General features: G+C 37.6%; 2 protein-coding genes across 2 annotated transcripts in view; one reads left to right on the top strand and one right to left on the bottom strand.

The window, feature by feature from the left end:
- Positions 1–12,233, top strand: part of LOC150091265 (uncharacterized) — a 117,770-nt gene extending 105,537 nt beyond the window's left edge. Inside the window, exon 4 of the mRNA XM_090383009.1 lies at positions 11,823–12,233. Within this exon, the coding sequence (XP_090239135.1) occupies positions 11,823–12,199 (377 nt within the window). The 3' untranslated portion in view covers positions 12,200–12,233. The remainder of the gene's footprint in view (positions 1–11,822) is intronic.
- Positions 12,234–16,444: 4,211 nt separating this feature from the next.
- Positions 16,445–19,224, bottom strand: part of LOC150091264 (TBC1 domain family member 2B-like) — a 175,453-nt gene continuing 172,673 nt past the window's right edge. Inside the window, exon 21 of the mRNA XM_090389863.1 lies at positions 16,445–16,510. Coding sequence (XP_090245989.1) covers positions 16,445–16,510 — 66 coding nt within the window. The remainder of the gene's footprint in view (positions 16,511–19,224) is intronic.

Below are 19,224 nucleotides of genomic sequence, written 5' to 3'. Positions count from 1 at the left end.
TAAGACCTTTTATAGATTGGATATGAGGCGAAGAATCATTCAATCTATAGATGAAGGTTTGGGAACATCATCCAAATCGCAAAGCAGATAACTGTTCTAGATGCACTTCATATGAAAATGAGTGCCGGGAATGAAGTTTCTGAAACCTGCATTGGCAACTGTTTCAAAAAATGTGGATTAATTATTCATGATGGTCAACTAAGTCACAATACTGATCACGTTGAAAAGCCTGAAGACATGGGTGAACAGGAGTTTAAAGATTGGGTGGACAAAGAAGATGATCTACAAGTTACTACAGCTTTAATGGCACCTCTGTAGCCAGGTGGACAGGAGCAGCAGTACGTAGCACACGCTTCTTGATTAGACTGGGATTCGAGCCCATGACCACCAAATATGGAGGATGGGGAAAGGTCAGGGAATGACCACTGCATATCCCCGGAGCAATATGGCCTTAGTTGATAATACTCCTACATAATAACAACAACAACTACAGCTTTAACAGATGAAGAAATTGCCCAGTCCGCTACTGATAATTTCACCAAGGTGAAGGAAGAAAATGAAGACGAACACGAATGAATTCCAGTTACAAAATGGCGAGCTTGTGAAGCTATAGCTGTCCTGAGGAGGGAGTTGGAAGAAACTGGTACAAGTGATTGTGAATATAGACTGTTATACAATATTGAAAAAGCTATAAATATACTTTGTAGTGATAACTTAAAGCAATCTAAAATAAGTGACTTTTTAAATTATAATCATATTACAAAGTGTTATGTTTAATTAATATGTATATTAATTAAGTTTTAGGGGAAGTTTCAGGTGAAGTTTGTACTGCTCCTGGAATAGAGAAGTTTTTCTGTTTTATTAGCTTAAATTGGCATATTAACTTATTTTCTAGAGTAGCTTTATATTCCTAGTTACGATACTTAGTTTAAAGTTTAACTTAGATAGAGATTTTGTAGGTATTACTTAGTATCGGTAAGGGTATCAAATCGACGTGTTACAAGTTGCAGCTCCACTGAACGAGAAGTTTTTTCGCCATATTAAGCCACTTTATTGACCAATTGTTATATTAAATTACTTTCTGTAAGTAGCTTATAGACCTAGTCAGGATCCTTAGTTTATTCTGAATTGAGACATCGAGATTTGGAAATTAATTAATACTTAAGTGTCCGTAGATTTACCATTCGTAACTTGCAGCCATTGTTATACGATACAACGTTATATCCCAAACTAGATAGCATAAGTTAGTATAGTATAGTATATAATATAATATTGTCAATTAATCAGTAAAATCTCTTAATCTTGTTAAACTTCATTGTCAATTAAATTGTACTTTTTAACTAAATACATATAACGACTTAGATTACAAACGTAACATAATTAATTAATACATAACTTGATACGGAAGTTATATTAACAGAACTTGTATATAATACTCGATACTGAAAAATATATATAGCGTTATAACTGTGTTGGGATACAAGTTCAGGGTTATAATTTTGTACTGAAATTGAAATTTTATTGAAATTAAATCGAAATCATGACTCAGACCAGAGCAGAAAAGCAAAAGGCTCAAGCTAATGGGAGTGCTGTGGCTCAGTGGAGAACTGAGGGGGGGGGGGAGTTGCCTTCTGAATCACAACCTTTTAAAATGCACTGCTTGCTTGATGTTTGTGGAGCGAGCAATCGGGTACGGGACATGATATTGCCATGGGGGATGTCTGTGTGTGCGCGATGCAAGGAGTGTAAGGAAATCAGGCGACAACTCAGCGTTGTTATGGGCCTATATGAGAGCTTGAAGGACAGGGTGGATGCCCTCAAAGAATCTAAATTGAGGGGCCCATCAAGCTCTCAGCTGTCCACATCAATGCCAGAGCTTGCACTTGGTCATCATGCAACACAGCGGCAACCCCAAGGCAGAATGCGCTGGTCCCACAGGAACTTGTAGTTGTTGGTGACTCTATTGTCAGGGAAACGGGGAACATGCTTTGTAAAAATGATAGGTGGAACAGGACCAGGGTATGTCTGCCAAGGGCAAAGGTTGATGACATTGTAGAGTGGATATCATCTCTTAAGGGCACAAAAGGTGATATAGTTGTACACGTTGGCACTAATGATATTAAGAGTAGGAGACCGACAGAATTACTTAACAAGTACAGGTCACTGTTGAAAAAAAGCCATGAATTAGTGTTGAATTTGAAAGTGTCTCCAATTCTGAGAGTATGAGAGCCTTGTCGATCAATTCGGACCTGGAAATATTGTGCAAGGCTGAAGGGATAGAATTTTTTTCAGCCTGGTCTATACTTGTTAACAGGAGAGACTGTTTCTACAGGGATGGGATACACTTAAATAGAAAGGGTGCAAAAATATTTGCTGATGCTATCGAGGCAGTGTTGGGTGGGTCGGAAAACTGCTAGCTTGGGGAGGGGAATACAAGGATTAATAGATTAACAGTAGCCACTGGCAAAGGTGAAAGTGATTCTTGCACTGCTTCTATTGGAATGAGCAGCAGCCTGTAAAACAAGATGCAGGATATTTCAGAGACCGCTGGGAGTCACTGCGGTATAAGTAAACACATGGGTTGTGTAAGGGTAGCTAAGAATAGGAACAGGTGCATGTATACTTGCATGTACACCGATTCTAGGAGTTTGGTAAATAAATTTGATAAATTTGAGGTATTGCTCAAAACATCAAAGGCAGATATTGTTGGGATATCAGAGACGTGGTGTCACACAGATATAAGGAATGCAGAACTGGAATTTGGGGAGTACAATGTGTACAGAAAGGATAGACAGGATAAGAAGGGAGGAGGGGTCATGCTATTAGTTAAGAAACACAAAATCCAAGGAAGTGAAGCCAGTCAACATCGCTGGACAGTGCAGTGTTGAGTCAGTTAGGTGTGACATAAGCATTGGGAGATCAAAATTGAGAGTAGGAGTGTGCTATAGGCCTAATGACTCTGATGAGTATAATAAGAAACTGTCCAGGGAAATAGAGTGGGCCAGTAAATCAGAGAGTCTTATAATAGAGGAATTTTACTTTCCCAGATATTGACTGAAATTTGTGGGTTGGTCACTCACACACACTAGCAAGGCTTTTCTGGATTTATTGGATGACTGTTTTCTACATCAGCGTGTTCGGGAGGCAAATAGAGGGAGTAATACTCTTGATCTGATTATCAGTAGTGATTCTTCGTGCATTAAGAATCTGCAGATAAAGGAACCACTAGGTGGCAATGATCACAGTGTGCTGAAGTGGGATTTACCCAAAAAGGTAACTACCATCAGGGGTAAAGGGAAGGTTTTTGCTTTCATAAAGGCAACTACGATGGTCTTAGACAGTATTTAAATTCTATACAGTGGGACCAACTGATGATGTTACCTACAGCAAATTCAAAATGGGAAGCATTCAAAGAACTTATCTTGGAAGCTACTAGGCTTTACATACCAACTAAGAAATATTGTTCAAGGTTTAGGCCAAAATGGATGTCAGATGAACTAATGAGACATATGGCAGAGAAGAAAAATGCATGGGATACATACAAATTAATGGGTGACATGGAAGCCTATGATAGATATAAGTTGGTCTGTAACCAAGTCACAAAGGAGATTAGGCAGGCAAAGGCAGATTATGAGAAATCCTTGGCAAAGGACGCAAAGAAAAACAGAAAAGAGTTCTTTACCTATTTAAACTCAAGAAGGAAAGGGATGAATCAGATTGGTCCACTGGATGTTGATGGTTCAACAGTAGAGGATCCAGCTCAGGTGGCTAACAAACTAAATGAGCATTTTGCATCTACATTAACACATGAGGAGTTATTCCGGAAATGGAATGCCAGAGGTGAAGTAAACTCTGGCAGTGAGCTGGATGATTTTGTAATAACTCAGAGGAAAGTGCAGGAGAAATTGTTGAGGATAAACATAAAAAAAAGGCACCCGGGGTGGATGGGATCTATCCAGTTATATTAAAGGAGCCAGCAAAGGAAGTAAGCAAACCCTTAGCCATAATTATGAGAGCTTCTTTGAACTCAGGGGAGGTACCCATAGACTGGAGGTGTGCAAATGTGACCCCAATTCACAAATGAGGATCAAAGGCCATTACCTGCCATTGGTTCCTGTACTGTAAGCCTTGTGATGTAATCTGATTCATGACTAATGATTGAAGTCATCCATAAAATGACATTCACCCTTGCTCGCCTGTTCCATTTACATATGGAGACTTTCATCATACTCTTCACAATCCTCTGAGGCGCCTCCGTAGTCAGGTGGGAAGGAACAGCAGTAGTGCGTAGCACATGCTTCTTGATTAGACCAGGGTTCGAGCCCGTCACCACCAAATACAGAGGATGCGGAAAGGTCAGGGAATGACCACCGCATATTCCCAGAGTAATATGGCCTTAGTTGCTAATGCTCCTAAAAAACAAATAACAAACAAACAACAATCCTCTGGTTGTTTCCTTTGCTTTCAACTAATTCAGATTACACAGATTCTGTGCTGGTGGGCATAACGTCTGACTCAGCAAAAGCTCTTTTTGCACTCAGGCTGCTTTTGATAAGAAGCATAATCCCACCACCCCTTCTATCTTCCCTATCTTTCCAAATGTAGTGTCACTCAGATATAAGGGATCCAGAATTTGAATATGGGGAATAGAATGTATACAGAAAGGACAAAATGGCAAAATGTGTTTGTTTCATGGTGGTCTCTGGGGTTCCCCCATTAGCCGTTGTAGCATCTGTATGAGGCATGTGACAATGCCGTCAGTGTGGTGAGTGTTGGTGCATAGGGTGGTGTGTTTGTTCTGTTGAGTGTTGTTTGCTGGCTCCTGGCATCTTTGCAGGCATGGGGCATAGAACAAGTTTGTTCACTGCCTCCCATCCCTTGCCACATAGAGGCAAGCCAGGGTTCACATGACAGACAGGATAGGAGGATGGAGAGAAGTTATGCTCTTAGTTAAGAAGCACATGAAATCTAAGGTAATACATCCAGTTGACTGGGTTGCCAGTGCAATGTTGAGTCAGATTGCTGTGATATAAGCACTGGGAAAGCAAATATGAGAGTAGGAGTATGTTATAGTCCTAATGATTCTGATGAGTACAATGGACAACTGTACAAAGAAATTGAGTGAGACGGTAAATCAGAATGTCTTATAACTGGAGAATTTAACTTTCCAAGCCAGCTGCAATATATTACATCTTTATCTTGAACATCTTTAGCAGATTTATTGGAAATCAAGGCGATTTCCAATAAATATAGATTTATAAAGAATGAGATTTTAGGGGTGGAATGTAGCATAAAGGATTTTATTCCTAAAAGAACAATTTAGCTGACACAATCTAAGCAAACATTAGGATCAAAAGATTTAAAACAGTAATCCTACCATGGAAAAGAGGAATAGAAACCACTGATATCATCCCATTTTACGTTCCTGTAATGCCAAATGACATGAGGCTGAGAACAGCCATGAGAGAGAAAGGCTCCACTGGAGAGGAGACTATCTCCATCTGAGGTGCTCAAAGGACCAGTAACACTGACCATATACTTTGAAACAGAAAAAGATCAAGAGTATTGGGTGTGTATTTAGGACAGTCTAGTATCCTGGTAATAAACAAACAAGCTGTATGAAGTCATTAATTATTGCAAACGCCACAGCATCTCAACTAACTGGATCCATTTAATTAGAAAACTGAAGCCAGCTGGAGTTGTGAACATTAAAAGAAACTTTCCTCACTGTTAGGAAAGCTAGGCTGGAGAAAATCAAGTTCCAAGAAGGTAAGTCAAAGAATTCCAACTGATTACATTACTGGAGTTAGGAGGACATGGAGGCAAGAGATGAATTTGTCGGACTGGAATAAAAAAATTCCATTTTAATGCAGAGAAGATCAAGGAGGAGACTGGAAGTCACTGACAAGGAATATCAGAGTGGATATAAGTACCACTTCTGAAGCAAAAGGAATCATAATTAGGGCAACTCAGATGAGTAGTGGTTGGAGGCAATCAATAATTGGAATTCTGTTAGAAAAGCAAGTTGGGCTTTGCAGATTGTAGGTGGAAAAGAACTTCAGTGAGATTGAGAACTATGTATTTCTTGTATATTTTGAAATGAATAAAAGTGGTGTTTGGGAGATTTGGATCTTTTCACAGAGAAATTTTTTCTATTAGTCTGACTCTTCATGATGCATTTAGTAGAAAAAGTAAAAATAGAGGGGAGAAACATATGAAATAATTAAAGTTTTAGATATGATATGCACACAGCTAGAATATACCCAGTCCTTGACATAACATGGCCCACCATATATCCACTACTCGGACTCCTTACACTCATTAGCTGGCAGAGCAGTAGCAATTAGATTATACACAAGGTGCTCCAGATGCTTCACAGTTACCAACAGGTTCAGTCTGATGGACTATCTAGAAGCTAGCCTGTAAAAACCACTTTAGAGTTGCATGCTCGAAATATAAAGAATATTGAACCTCACTACAATGCCCATCATAATTTCAAAATACATCACTCATGCTATATGATGGAAGAGATAGGGGTTGTTGGAGCTTTGCTCCGGAGACATGAATTTCAATGCTTCAAGCCTTCAATAAGCAAAGTGGTAGTATTGCACTGGATGATGAGAGCCCACCTAGCACTGCTTCGTGACACAGTGGGATGGCATTCCCCTATGTGATATGGATGCCACACCTTGATCCCTGCTTATGTTGGGTTACACCAGGATGGTCACCTCTAGTATATTAGGTGTAGTGTTTCAGGCCTTGCACCTGGGACAGCATACCCATGGTTATTAACAGTACCACCATCATGAAGATGCAAGCAGAGGATTTGGTTGTTGCAGAACAATTGCCCTTCACCAAAATTTTATCCACTTCATTCAGATCCATAAATGGGATATGAATATCAGTTCCATCAGTGTTTCAGACTCTTTGGTAACAAGTCTCCTAGGTAGTCATACCTGGTAGAATGTCTGTGAAGAGTGGTGAACAGCAGTAATCTGACTTTGCTACTTCAAGAACAATTAGATAAATTAAGCAGATGAACTGAAAAGTGGCTACTGTGATTTAACATTGATAAGTGAAAGGTATTGCATCTGGTAGCAGTAATCGCACAATAACATACCATTTGGGTAACACCAAACAAGGTAGCTGATAAGGGAAATGACTTGGGTCATTGTATGTACAGTCTGACATTCTGAAATTCTCTAAGCAGTGCAACCAGGCTGCTAAAACAGCCCATGTGGGTTATGTCAATTATATACATGAGATTTTCCAGCACATACAAAGATGATTATTCAAGTGTATAAGTCACAACTGGGATGTTGCTTACAGGGTTGGAAAACTCATTTTACGAAGGACACAGATATGTTGGAAAGGGTACAGACAAGTGCAAGAACATTATTTGGGGTGCAAAAGGATGTTCTTACCAAAAAGGACTGGTATCTTATAAATTGCATTCCCTGAAAACTACATGGTGACCTAACTGAAGTGTACGTCTTTGCTTATGTTAACACAAGAAGGAAATGAATGAACCACATTAGCCAACTGGATATTGATGATCCTGTTCAGACTGTTGATAAACCAAATGAATATTTGGCTAAGGTAAAGAAAGCCAACATGAGAACCACTGCAAACTTCGGGAAACTAGCTGGAAAAACTGGCTTGCCGCTACCGCAGTTTCACCCTGCATTCTGGGTAAACAGTGGTGCATGTTATCGGTAGCGGCAGTAGAAGTCGAGAACAATATATTGATTGACACATGGGCGTGACAGACAATGTAATGATTAGTTTTTTCTCATTATTAAAAGCAGATTATTGGAGTTCATGAGTGTTTTGGGTAAACAGTGGTGCATGTTATCGGTAGCGGCAGTAGAAGTCGAGAACAATATATTGATTGACACATGGGCGTGACAATGTAATGATTAGTTTTTTCTCATTATTAAAAGCAGATTATTGGAGTTCATGAGTGTTTTGGCTATTAAAAAAACTATATTACTGATTTCTTTGTAGGTTTCCTAACCCAACCTTAATGGATAGGTTAGGAAAAAAGGAAAAGGTTTCGTTATATTTCATAACCTGACCTTAAATGTTAGGTTATGAAATAATAGGAAAAGGTTTCCTTATATTTCTTAACCTAACCTTTAAGGTTAGGAAAAGAAAGAAAGAAAGATTCTTTATATATATACATATCATAATGTCAGTGAATCACTTAATGCTATGATATTATCGTCTGTCACACCTAAATGTCAACCAACATATCATTCTTGGCTTCTACTGCCGATACCAATAACATGCATTCTGTTTATTGAGAATGCAGGGAGACACTGCGGTAGTGGCAAACTAATTTGTCCGATAAGTTTCTAATATTTTGCTGTAGTTCTCGTGTTGGCTTTCTTTACCTTCGCCAAATATTTTGCATTTACATTCATGTGTGAAGAAATTTTTAGGAATGGGAATACCAGAAGTATATTAAGTTATAATTGAGGGCTAAATGATTTTGTGATAACTGAGAAGGAAGTGAAAGAGAAATTGTTGAAGCTAAAAGTAAATAATTCAGCTCAGTCTGATGGAATCTATCCAATTATATTAAAAGCAGCAGCAAAAGAGGTAAGCAAACCTTTGGCATAATTCTGAGGAAGTCCTTAGATTCGGGGGAAGTATCTACAGGGTGTCTCAAAAATATTGGTACAAATGTTTAGGGGAAGTAGGTAACATCTAAAGAAATGTGAATCGCATAGGAACCCATAACCAGAAACGTCACTGTAAGTTGGTACGCGGCGCTGTTCATCAGTTCGCGAGAGGAAAAATTTCTGGTTTACTCATTCAAGCAGTAGTTGCCGCATGAAGAGCATGCATCGATATACGAACTGTGAGCTGGCATACATGCACCTAGTGTATGGATTAGCAGAGGGCCCACACAGTGTGCACCCCATGCGGCACAACATCGCTTCGCAATAAATATGTGGGCAGGTATGGTCGGTGACTGCTTAGTCGGCCCATACCTGTTACCATCCCACATGAACTCAGCTAAATATCGGATCTTTCTTGAACAAGTTCTACCAGGGTTACTTGACGATGTTTCAGCAAATGTGAGACGCAACGTTTGGTTTCAACATGACGGAGCGCCTGCCCATCATGGAAGGTGTGTTCGTGACCATTTGAACAGGCGTTTTGGGCATCAATGGATTGGCTGTGGTGGACCCATTGCCTGGCCCCCATGCTCACCTGATTTATCGAGCCTTGATTTTTTTCTGTGGGGGGCCCTCAAATCTATCATGTATGAATCGCCTGTGGAGACGGAAATGGATCTCATGGGGAGACTCGTCTGCACTGCTGCTGCTGTCAAAGGAACTTCAGGTGTGTTCGACCGTGTCCGCCAATCCATGCTATGTCGGTGTCACGAATGCATCGCATCTCATGGTGGAACTTTCGAGCATCTGTTGTAACATCATGAAATGCATCCATCTCGTACGTCATTGTTAATATTATATCAAATAAATGTTTGCCGCTAATTACTGTCTTGTGTCATTTCTGCTGCTTGTGCCTCTGCTACTACTTTCCCGTGACGTTTCCGGTTATGGGTTCCTATGTGATTCCCATTCCTTTAGATGTTACCTACCTCCCCTAAACGTTTGTACCAATATTTTTGAGACACCCTGTATAGACTGTAGATGTGCGAATGTCTTTCTGTTTGTCCAGGGGGACCAAATGGCAAAGTGCATAATTACAGACCTTTAAACTTGGTTTTTATTTCAGGAAAAATAATGGAGTCAGTGGTTAAAGAAGTGCTGCATGGTCATCTTGATAGGAACACAGTTAAACAGATATTACAGCATGGATTTGTTAAGGAGAGATCTTGTGTGACCAATCTGAGTAGCTATTAACACAGTAACAAAGAAACTGGATGGAAAAAATTATTTTAACATCAACTACTTAGATTTCAGTAAAGCTTTTGACACTGTTCCACATGCAATGCAAATTGGAGCAGTGTTACATTGGGAGTAAGCTACAGACACAAATAAATAGTAGTATAATTGTCAGAAAAACGAAAGTTGGTTATGAATGGGTACTTCTCTTCTTGGACTGATATTAGTGGAATCCCTCTGGGTTCAGTACAGGGCTGCCTATGTTTTCAATATTTAATAATAATAATATCAATGAAGGCTCATGATACTGATGAAAGTATATCTGCAAACTTGGCTTAATGTCCAAGTTTGCAGATCATACAAAGGGTGGCAGGGTTATTAATGACAATATGCTACTGCAACAGGATCTAGAAAAGTTGGGCAGATGGGCTGAGAAGTGGCAAATGAAGTTTAACATTGACAAATGCAAAGTAGTGCATATAGGTAGTAGTAGCCCCAGAGAAACATACCAACTGTGTGGTACTACACTCAGGATGGTAGAGAATGAAAAAGACCTGGGATAATTGTGCACTCAGATATGAAGTTTTCTGAGCAGTACAGACAGGCTGCCATAGGGTCTTGTCACTGATATACAGGAATTTTATATGTGGGCAGGTATCCCATCATTATTGAGCAGGCTCAATAATGATGGGATTTTTTTCTCTTGCTCAGATTACGAAACTGAGGAGGCATAAATTCAAATTGAGGAAACACAGTTGTAGAATAGATGTGCGGAAATTTGCCTTTAGCCAGCGGGTAGTTGATTGCTGGAACAAATTTCCATCTGTCATTGTGGAAGTTGATAGCCTTAATAAATTCAAAGAAGAACTGGACAAACGTTTAGAGCAAATGGATGTGTGAAATGGGATTTTTTTTTTTTTTTTCGCTGATGCTGTATAAGCTTGCTTTTATACGTTATATGCCTATACTAATGCTAATATCAAAGATGATAGAAAGGTCGGTAAAGTGATTAATGACAGGAACCAAGGTATGCTACTGCAATAAGACATAGAAAAATTAGGTAGAAGATGGGCTGTGAGGTGGGAACTGAGGTTTAACATTGTTAAATGCATGGTACTTATGGCCAGCAGTAACCATGGAATAACATACCAAGGGTGGTATCACACTCAAGGTGGTGAAGAACAAAAGAGACCTAGGGGTAGTTTTACAGTCCAACGTGAAGATTTGTGAGCAGTGCAGATAGGCTGCTAGGACAGCTCATGCGGTTCTGTCAATGATGTGCATTAGGAATTTTGCCAGCAGGGCCCATGAGGGGATCATCTCATCATGAGGCTGCATCTCGAGTAACACATACAGGTCTGGAAGTATAATTTTAAGAAGGATGAGTAACTGTTGGAACAGGTGCAGAAAAAAGCAACAAAATTAATCAAGAACACAAAAGGGCATTCCTACCATGAATGATTTTCGTTCTGCAAATTGCAGAGCATGGAAACCTGCGAGAAGGCCCAACTGAAATGTTTAATGCTTTAAGTGGATTGTGTAAACTAAATGCTGATGGAATCCTTACTCTTTCTTGGATAATACACAAGGAGACATAAGCTTAACATATTCATATTGTTAGAATCCATATAGTCCTCTTAATTTTTTAAAAGTATAACTTACTATTACCACCATAACAAAAAATTTTTTATAACAAAAACCTTGCTAACATATGCTTAATTTATGTTCTTAAGTACCAGAAAATACTTGGGAAGCATGTGAAGTATTTAAAATTAAATGTTTTGCCTTTCAAAAGCATGGTATGTATTATAGCCCAAATATTCTACAGTACAAAAAATTTGGTAAATAAAGCCTAAAAATATTCATAGCCTAGCCTACATTGAAGTAATACTTAACCCTAAATATTTTACAATTTAATATATTTTTATGGCATAATTAATTAATATTTTTTATTCTTAGGTGGTGAAAAGAAACAGCAAAACAAAAAGGGCAGATTTAAGGTGAAAATGTCAGAAAGCAAGGGCGTTGCACCAAAATCAAACAAAAGTTTGTTTAAGAAAAACAAAGAAATGATGCCATCAAAGTTCAGGGGAAAAAAACTTTCCAAGTCAACCAGTCGAGGAGAAAAGCACTGGATATTTGAAGACAAAAATCACAGTAAACATGTAATGCATTTTCAGGCAAATCCTAAAGCCAAAGCACTTATAACAGAGGATGAACTGTTTTTAAGCAAAGTACCAATAACTAAAGCTAAGAAATTTAAGAAAGCACATGAAAAGAAAAAATATTCTAAAAAGGAATTAAGAAAAACACATAAGAGGTCACTATCATCATAACCCTTATCCTAAAGATAGTGATTAACATTCTTAAATGGATGCAGTATTACAAGTTGTTCCAATTACTGTAATATATATATATACATATATGTATACGTATGTGTAGTTTACAGTAATAGCCTATTTAATTACAGATTTAACATTTATCTGAAGCTAACTGCTTCTTCCTTGACAATTCATGTATGTATTTCCTTTTTAAAATATACAGTATAAATTGAAATCATTCATTTATGTACAAAATGCATATAAAAAATAAAATAATCTAAGGGTTATTACAGGAGTCCTTCTGCCCAATACTTATATTTTAGAAATGATGTTTTAAATCTAATGCATACTTAATACCATAAGTGAATCTCCAAAATCTGGCAAACCACCCAAAAATAAGATTTATTCTTGGGCTGGCCATTTGCTCAAGCACAGCTTCAGAGTTGATTGTGCAAATTGAAATGTCACCTGAGAGTGATAAAATTTTTTATTGCATCTCAACTGCAGTCACTGGACTGTCTACTGTTATTTGTGAACAATATTAATGATTCACTGATAAGGAATGATGGATTACTGTAAGAGTTTTTGGATCTCACGATTCTTACATGAGGCATTAAGCTGCTTTAGCTCATTCACTGAAAACTAAACAACTTTTAGATTATTACATTTTGAGGGTTTAGTGTCAAACAACGTTAACTACAAAACTGCATTTTCTTTTGTAATAACTTAAGTTTTATTTTATACATATAACGATGCATACATGCCATAGAACTCTATCTCTCTAGTACTTTACAAGTTAGCTTAAGGCTGTAAGTACATTTCTAGTAAATCAAGAAAATGCAAAATGACTTATTTTTGGTTAATTACAAAAACATCAACTACAAAATGATTTTGTAGTTAACGTTTGAAACTAAAGTCTCGATTTGTAAGTGACATTGACATATTCAGTGTCAGCCCTAGGGTACACAAACAACCAGAGTGAGAGGTTCAGAGAAAGAAAATATTTGATTTTTTCAAATTTTAAAATGGATTTCAAATAAAAACAACTACCAGAGGGAAATAAAGATTTATTTGACTATTAAAAACAACTTTTATTAACTAAATTATAATTCCTTTCGAAGGTACACATTTAAAAAAAACAAAGAAATAAAATTTACTTTTTGAGCCTTTGGCCCGGTGAAATGCATCATGGTTGATGTCAGGCTGAGCTTACTAGCAATCTCATTTTCAATTGTCAACATTACCAATGATGAGAGCCTCTTGTCTGTCACTGTGCCAACAGGATCTAGAAAAGTTGAGCAGATGGGCTGAGAGGTGGCAACTGAAGTTTAACATTGACAAATGTAAAGTACTGCATATGGGTAACAGTAACTCCAGAGTAACATATCAACTGTGGGGTAATTGTGCAGTCAGATACGAAGTTTTCTGAGCAGTGCAGACAGTCTGCAAGAGTAGCTCATGGTGTCTTGTGAATGATATACAGGAAGTTTTCTAGCAGGGAAAAGCAGGTGATTATCTCCTTGTATAAGGCCATGGTCAGGCCACACCTTGGGTAATATATATACAGGTCTGGAGGCCTCATTTCAGGAAGGATGTAGAGCTGCTGGGACGAGTACAGAGGAGGGCAACAAGATTAGTGAATGGAACAAAGGGTTGCTCTTACGAAGAAACGCTTAAGTTTTGCAAATTACAGTGTCTGGAGACTAGGCACTTGCGAGGTGATCTGATTGAAGTGTATAATGCCTTGAATGGTTTGAGCATGCTCAATGCTGATGGGATTCTTCCTCTTGCCCAGATTAATCGCCTAAAGGGGAATAAATTCAAATTGAGGAAAGCCAGTTATAGCATAGATGTGTGGAAGTTTACCTTTAGCCAGCGGGTGGTTGATTGCTGGAACAAACTTCCAACTGTCATAGAAGTTGACAGCTTAAATAAATTCAAGGCAGAACTAGACAAACATTTGGAGCGAATGGATGGGTGAAATGGAAAGGGTTTTTTTTTTTTTTTTTTTTTGTCTGATGCTGTATAAGCTTTCTTGCATCATATGTCTCTGTTAATGCTAATGGACCAAGGTAAGTTTTAATCTGTTTCAATTTGGAGAAACATCTTTTGGCATTGACAACCACTACTGGTAAGGTCAGTAAACTATGTAACACATATATTCAGGAAGGTATCACTCATATATGTGTCACAGATGAATTTAAGAGCTTCTCATAGTAAATTTTTCTTGGTAGATAGAACAAAATGAACATTTACAGCTCATCACAGAGGCCCATTCAGTTTATATCAGATTCTTCAAATAGGCCTCTGGGGTTGGGAATGTTCATGTTCATAATGACTGCAACACTACTACACCAACCGTTATAAAATTTTATTGAAATAAAATAAATTAAAATTGTTAAAAATAATAATAAGATAAATTATATAAGATTGCCATCAGTGAGAATGGAGATCATTCTGATATAAATGGAATGGACTAGTTGTAAGTTCATACAATGAGCGACTAAGTATTCTAGTAATTTTTAATGGTTCTATAAAAATTAGCAGTCAACCTCCTGGATGGAGATGGCTTATGACAGATGGATAGATAAAAATCTCCACAGCTCATGATTTACAAGCTGTTAAAACTGCTCTTTAAGGGGACCATGAATAGTGTCCACTGTAACATTGAAAAACTCACGTTTGTTTTCCTCTAATCTTTGCCTTACTGATTTGTCTTGCCCCTCATCAAACATTTCTGTCTATGCTTTTATGGAGGTTCCTTATTGGAAGTCAGCATTGGGAGATTCTGCAATCTCTTTTGAAATATTAACAGGACCTTCAAACTTACTATTTCTGCTCCATGACAAAAACTCCAAGCAACTCTTAAGAAGATGCACTAGAGTTGTGAAATTTACTGCTGGATTTTGAATCATCTTAATCACAATATTTACTTGAAATAAAATATCATACTATACAGTAATAGAATTAAAAATTTGTTGAAGTCCATTAATTTTGAAGAACTGGCATTAGGCACAGTACTGTGCTTCAAAATTAATGGACTTCATGCCTAATACAGCATCCCCATGAATCAGTTTAAAGATTTTCTTTTGTTTGACAATTTATATCTTTTATACTGTAAGAATAACTTTCCCACCAAGTACCACTTGATATACATAGCTGCCAAGTTTTAACTATCAAAAAGCTAGAGATCAGGTATTTTTAAGCAGAAAGTAAACCTCCTGTTTTGGCACAAAAAAGGCAAAAAAACAGAAGGTGTTTTTTAAGTCTATCCTGCACTAGAAATTCAATTTCACTGACAGCATACACATTTCATATTAAAATACAAGTGTAGGATTTTTTTACCAGTAGAGTATGTTTTCATATATTAATTTATCTAGGATTTTTCTGTCTGTGGATTTCTGTTTGAATTTTCTGTTAGATATCAACTGATTTTGATTACTTTAAGGAAGATACTGTTGTTCGTCATCTTCAAAAATGTTGAATCAAAGTTTTGTTCATAACCCACTGTATAGACTTGGAGCATTTCCAAAGTTTCAACAGAAAGGGAGGATCTGAATTCAGTTTTTGTTTTTCTAACCTGGCTGAATATTCTCTCACACTCAGAGCTGTTATAAGCAATTGTTAAAATGCCAAACACAACTTGAGATAATTTTGTACAGATTCCTTGTTTTATTTCAAGCTTCTTCATGCACTTGTCAGTTCTCCAACTCAAAAAACAAAAAAGGAAAAAAAAAAAAAAAAAAAGGCAGTGTTTTGGGAACTATATAAAACTATCTACTTGTAATATGCAAGTTACTTTTGGTATTATTAGCTAATGATTTCTGTGCTCAAAATAATCTGTACTTGATGGAGGTGGCAATGTTCACTTCAGGAAGCATGGCATGGCCAAATAGATAAAGCAGAGCAATCCACATTTAATGGAGCAACACTGTGTGATCCATTAATTAGTCAATGACTAATTAATGGACCATACAGAGTGATAAAAAAAGATTGAGAGTTTTGAGGATCCTCAGTCCAAAGAGGATAATGAGAAAATGGCAAATCTCACAGAAAATGAAACTGTGCTTCTTATAACAAGGTACTTTCTCTCTAGATATTTTGCTGCAGATGCTTAATGCACAATGATACACTTGAGATCTCCGATTATGAAAAATTATAAAAATACTGTTTAAAGAAATTTTATAATAGTAATTGACTATACCACTCTGAGTGCATTAACTGACATATTATATGAACTGGAAGAATTATCCACATATTTCAGAAGAGATCTTGAACAATAACTGAAAGTACAAAGGTTGTAAAACAGAGATCCACAAAATAAGACTAAAGGAGATGAGAATATCATGGAATTATAATGTAAAAATCTAACTATTCAATAACATATGTACCATGTGGAGAAGATTCTTTTTGTGGTTTCATATCTATACTGCATTCAGATATTGAGAAGGAAGGAAAAACTTCTGACTTTACTCCTCTTTCGCCAAGAAAGTGGTATTATTATGGGTTTGGTACTGAAAACATTAGAAAGATATAAAAAAATATAGCATCTAGCAACATGTATAAGTTCCTGAAATTTTTCATATGTATTATTAATTTCAGTATCCTCTTTTATTAATATGTTTCTGAGGCCAACTGTTCTTGAAAGCAGTGCAATTGACCTGTGTTTAATGAAAAACTTAAATCTGTATCTATAGTATCCACATCTTTTTATTTCCTAAGTCCTCAGATAAGGATAAAGTCTTTGCTTGAATAATGGAAGCACTTAATACAACACTGATTTGTGCCATTCTTTTGATATCCACAAATACAAAAATCTATGTATTTTAGAAACTTTTAAAATCAGAATACTTGCTGCATATTCTTTAATTTTATTTTCAATGTTCTTTTTGTAGGTGCTGCTGATCTTGAAAATTATTTTTTGTCACAAACAGTATCCACGATACAGTACCTCTCATTGCACTTCAATAAAACTGACAGCTTCACAACTACTACTAGTGCTTTTTTCAGACTTTTCAGCACTTTTCCACTGGTTTTGCTTTTGAATTTCATATCAAGTGTGCTCATTTCTGAAGGGATTATAAAATTCTTAACAGTAATTTGAAAAAAAAGTACCATATTTCCCCAGGTATAAGATACACTTTAATTTTGGCGCCCGAAATTTGAAAAAAAAAAATGTATTACATAAAGTTATTGAACTCAAGTTTTATTCATCACAAAATTCATACAACCCCTCATCACCGTCAAAGCTCCCACCCATTAGCTTGTCCTCATCTGTGTCTGATGACGTATCACTGTCTTCATATACTGCCTCACCCTCAGTTCCATCTATGGCATTTGAAATGCCACACTTCTTAAATGACTTGACAACAATCTCAATCTTGATATTATCCCAGGATCTTTTCACCCAGGTACAAACTTCTCCTATAGTTGGTTTCTTCACTCTTCCTGCTGGTGTCAAATTGTCCCCAGAAGACTTCATCCATTGTTCCATTCGTCTCTCATGGCAGCTTTGAAGGGTTTGTTAATGCTGACATCAAGTGGTTGGAGCTGGGATGTCAAACCTCCTGGTATGACGGCAAGTTTTGTTTTTTGTTATGTGTGCCCTGAACTTTTTTTTTTTTTTGGTAGTTGTTGGCACATCGGCTTCTGTGGCCATAATGCACCTCTCAAGGTTTTTGCAGTACTTTGATCCAAGCCCGAGGCGGGATTCGAACCTGCGACTTTTGGGTTGCCAGGCAGGCACTTTACCCACCTGGCTAGCCCGGTCGGCCGTGTCCTGAACTGATCAAGCACCAATAGGGTAGGTTTGTGTAAGAGCCCACCTGGTCTCCTGCTCCAAACTATTCAAACCAGATCTTCATCCCATCCTGATCCATCCAACCCTTGTCATGAACGTGGACAATCACTCCTCGAGGAATGTCTTCTTTTGGCATTGTTTTGCATTTGAAAATCAGCATAGGAGGCAGCTTGGTTCCGTTGGCACAACAAGCTAGAACAACTGTATAATGGCTCTTTTCATGTCCACTTGTCTTCACAGTTACAGTTTTCACCCCCTTATCAACAGTTCTGTTCACTTGGGACATCAAATTGAAGGGGGATTTCGTCCATATTTGCAATCTGTCCCAATTCAAACTGATGTCTTCCGACATTGAATGACAAAATGATGAAATTCAAGGACCTTCTGCTCATAGCTTTCAGGCATCTTTTGGGCAAGTCTGGTGCATGTACACATGCTTAGTCCATTCCGTTTCATGAACCTGAAGTACCATTGTGCCCTCCTTTGAAATCAGTAACTTCTTTTTCATCAGCAATTCTTCTTGCCTCATGCTGAACCATCTCTGTGGACACAGGAATTCCAATTGCCCTTTGCTCTTCAATCCATATCTTCAATTCCCTCTCTAAATTAGGCCAGTTTGCTGACTTGCCTCTCATAGCCTTCTTCTGCCGTGGCGTTTTCAGTAGGGTTTCTTCTTCCCGTAGCCAGTCTCGGATTGTTTTCTCAGTTGGAGGAGGACCAAACTTATGTTCAGCAGCACGATTTCCATTCACTTTTGCAAACTGGATCACTTTTAACTTGAATTCAGCACTGTACGAAAACCTTTTCTGAGCCATTTCTGGGCAGAACGTGGCAAAACGTAACCTAATATACTGGTAACAAGTGTGAAACATGAGCACAAAGACAACAAGCGCGAAAAAGTGGGAAATGCAAGTAAAAAAATCTACAACCACTGTATAAGATGCACCCAGTTTTTAGACCCCAAATTTTTCGAAAAAAGGTGTGTCTCATGCATGGGGAAATACGGTACTGTAACTTGCAGCAGTACAGTTACAAACAAAGGCAGATCTAAGACAGCTACAGAAAATGTGCAACTGTGGGCACTCCCATAATGAGACATTAAATTTAATATTACAATATTTTCCCCCCTGGAGCACATAACATGGAAACACAGTATGTGCCTAAAAAACATACGACATATTTGCATTATACAAGGAATGCTATGTGTAGAGTGTGGGAATACCATCTATAATACCATCTA

The sequence above is a fragment of the Mastigoproctus giganteus genome, chromosome 1, assembly GCF_048544385.1.
Source record: "Mastigoproctus giganteus isolate SK-2022 chromosome 1, ASM4854438v1, whole genome shotgun sequence".
NCBI lineage: Eukaryota > Metazoa > Arthropoda > Arachnida > Uropygi > Thelyphonidae > Mastigoproctus > Mastigoproctus giganteus.
Note: the sequence above shows the minus strand (reverse complement) of the source record. Positions and strands in the feature narration are given on the sequence as shown.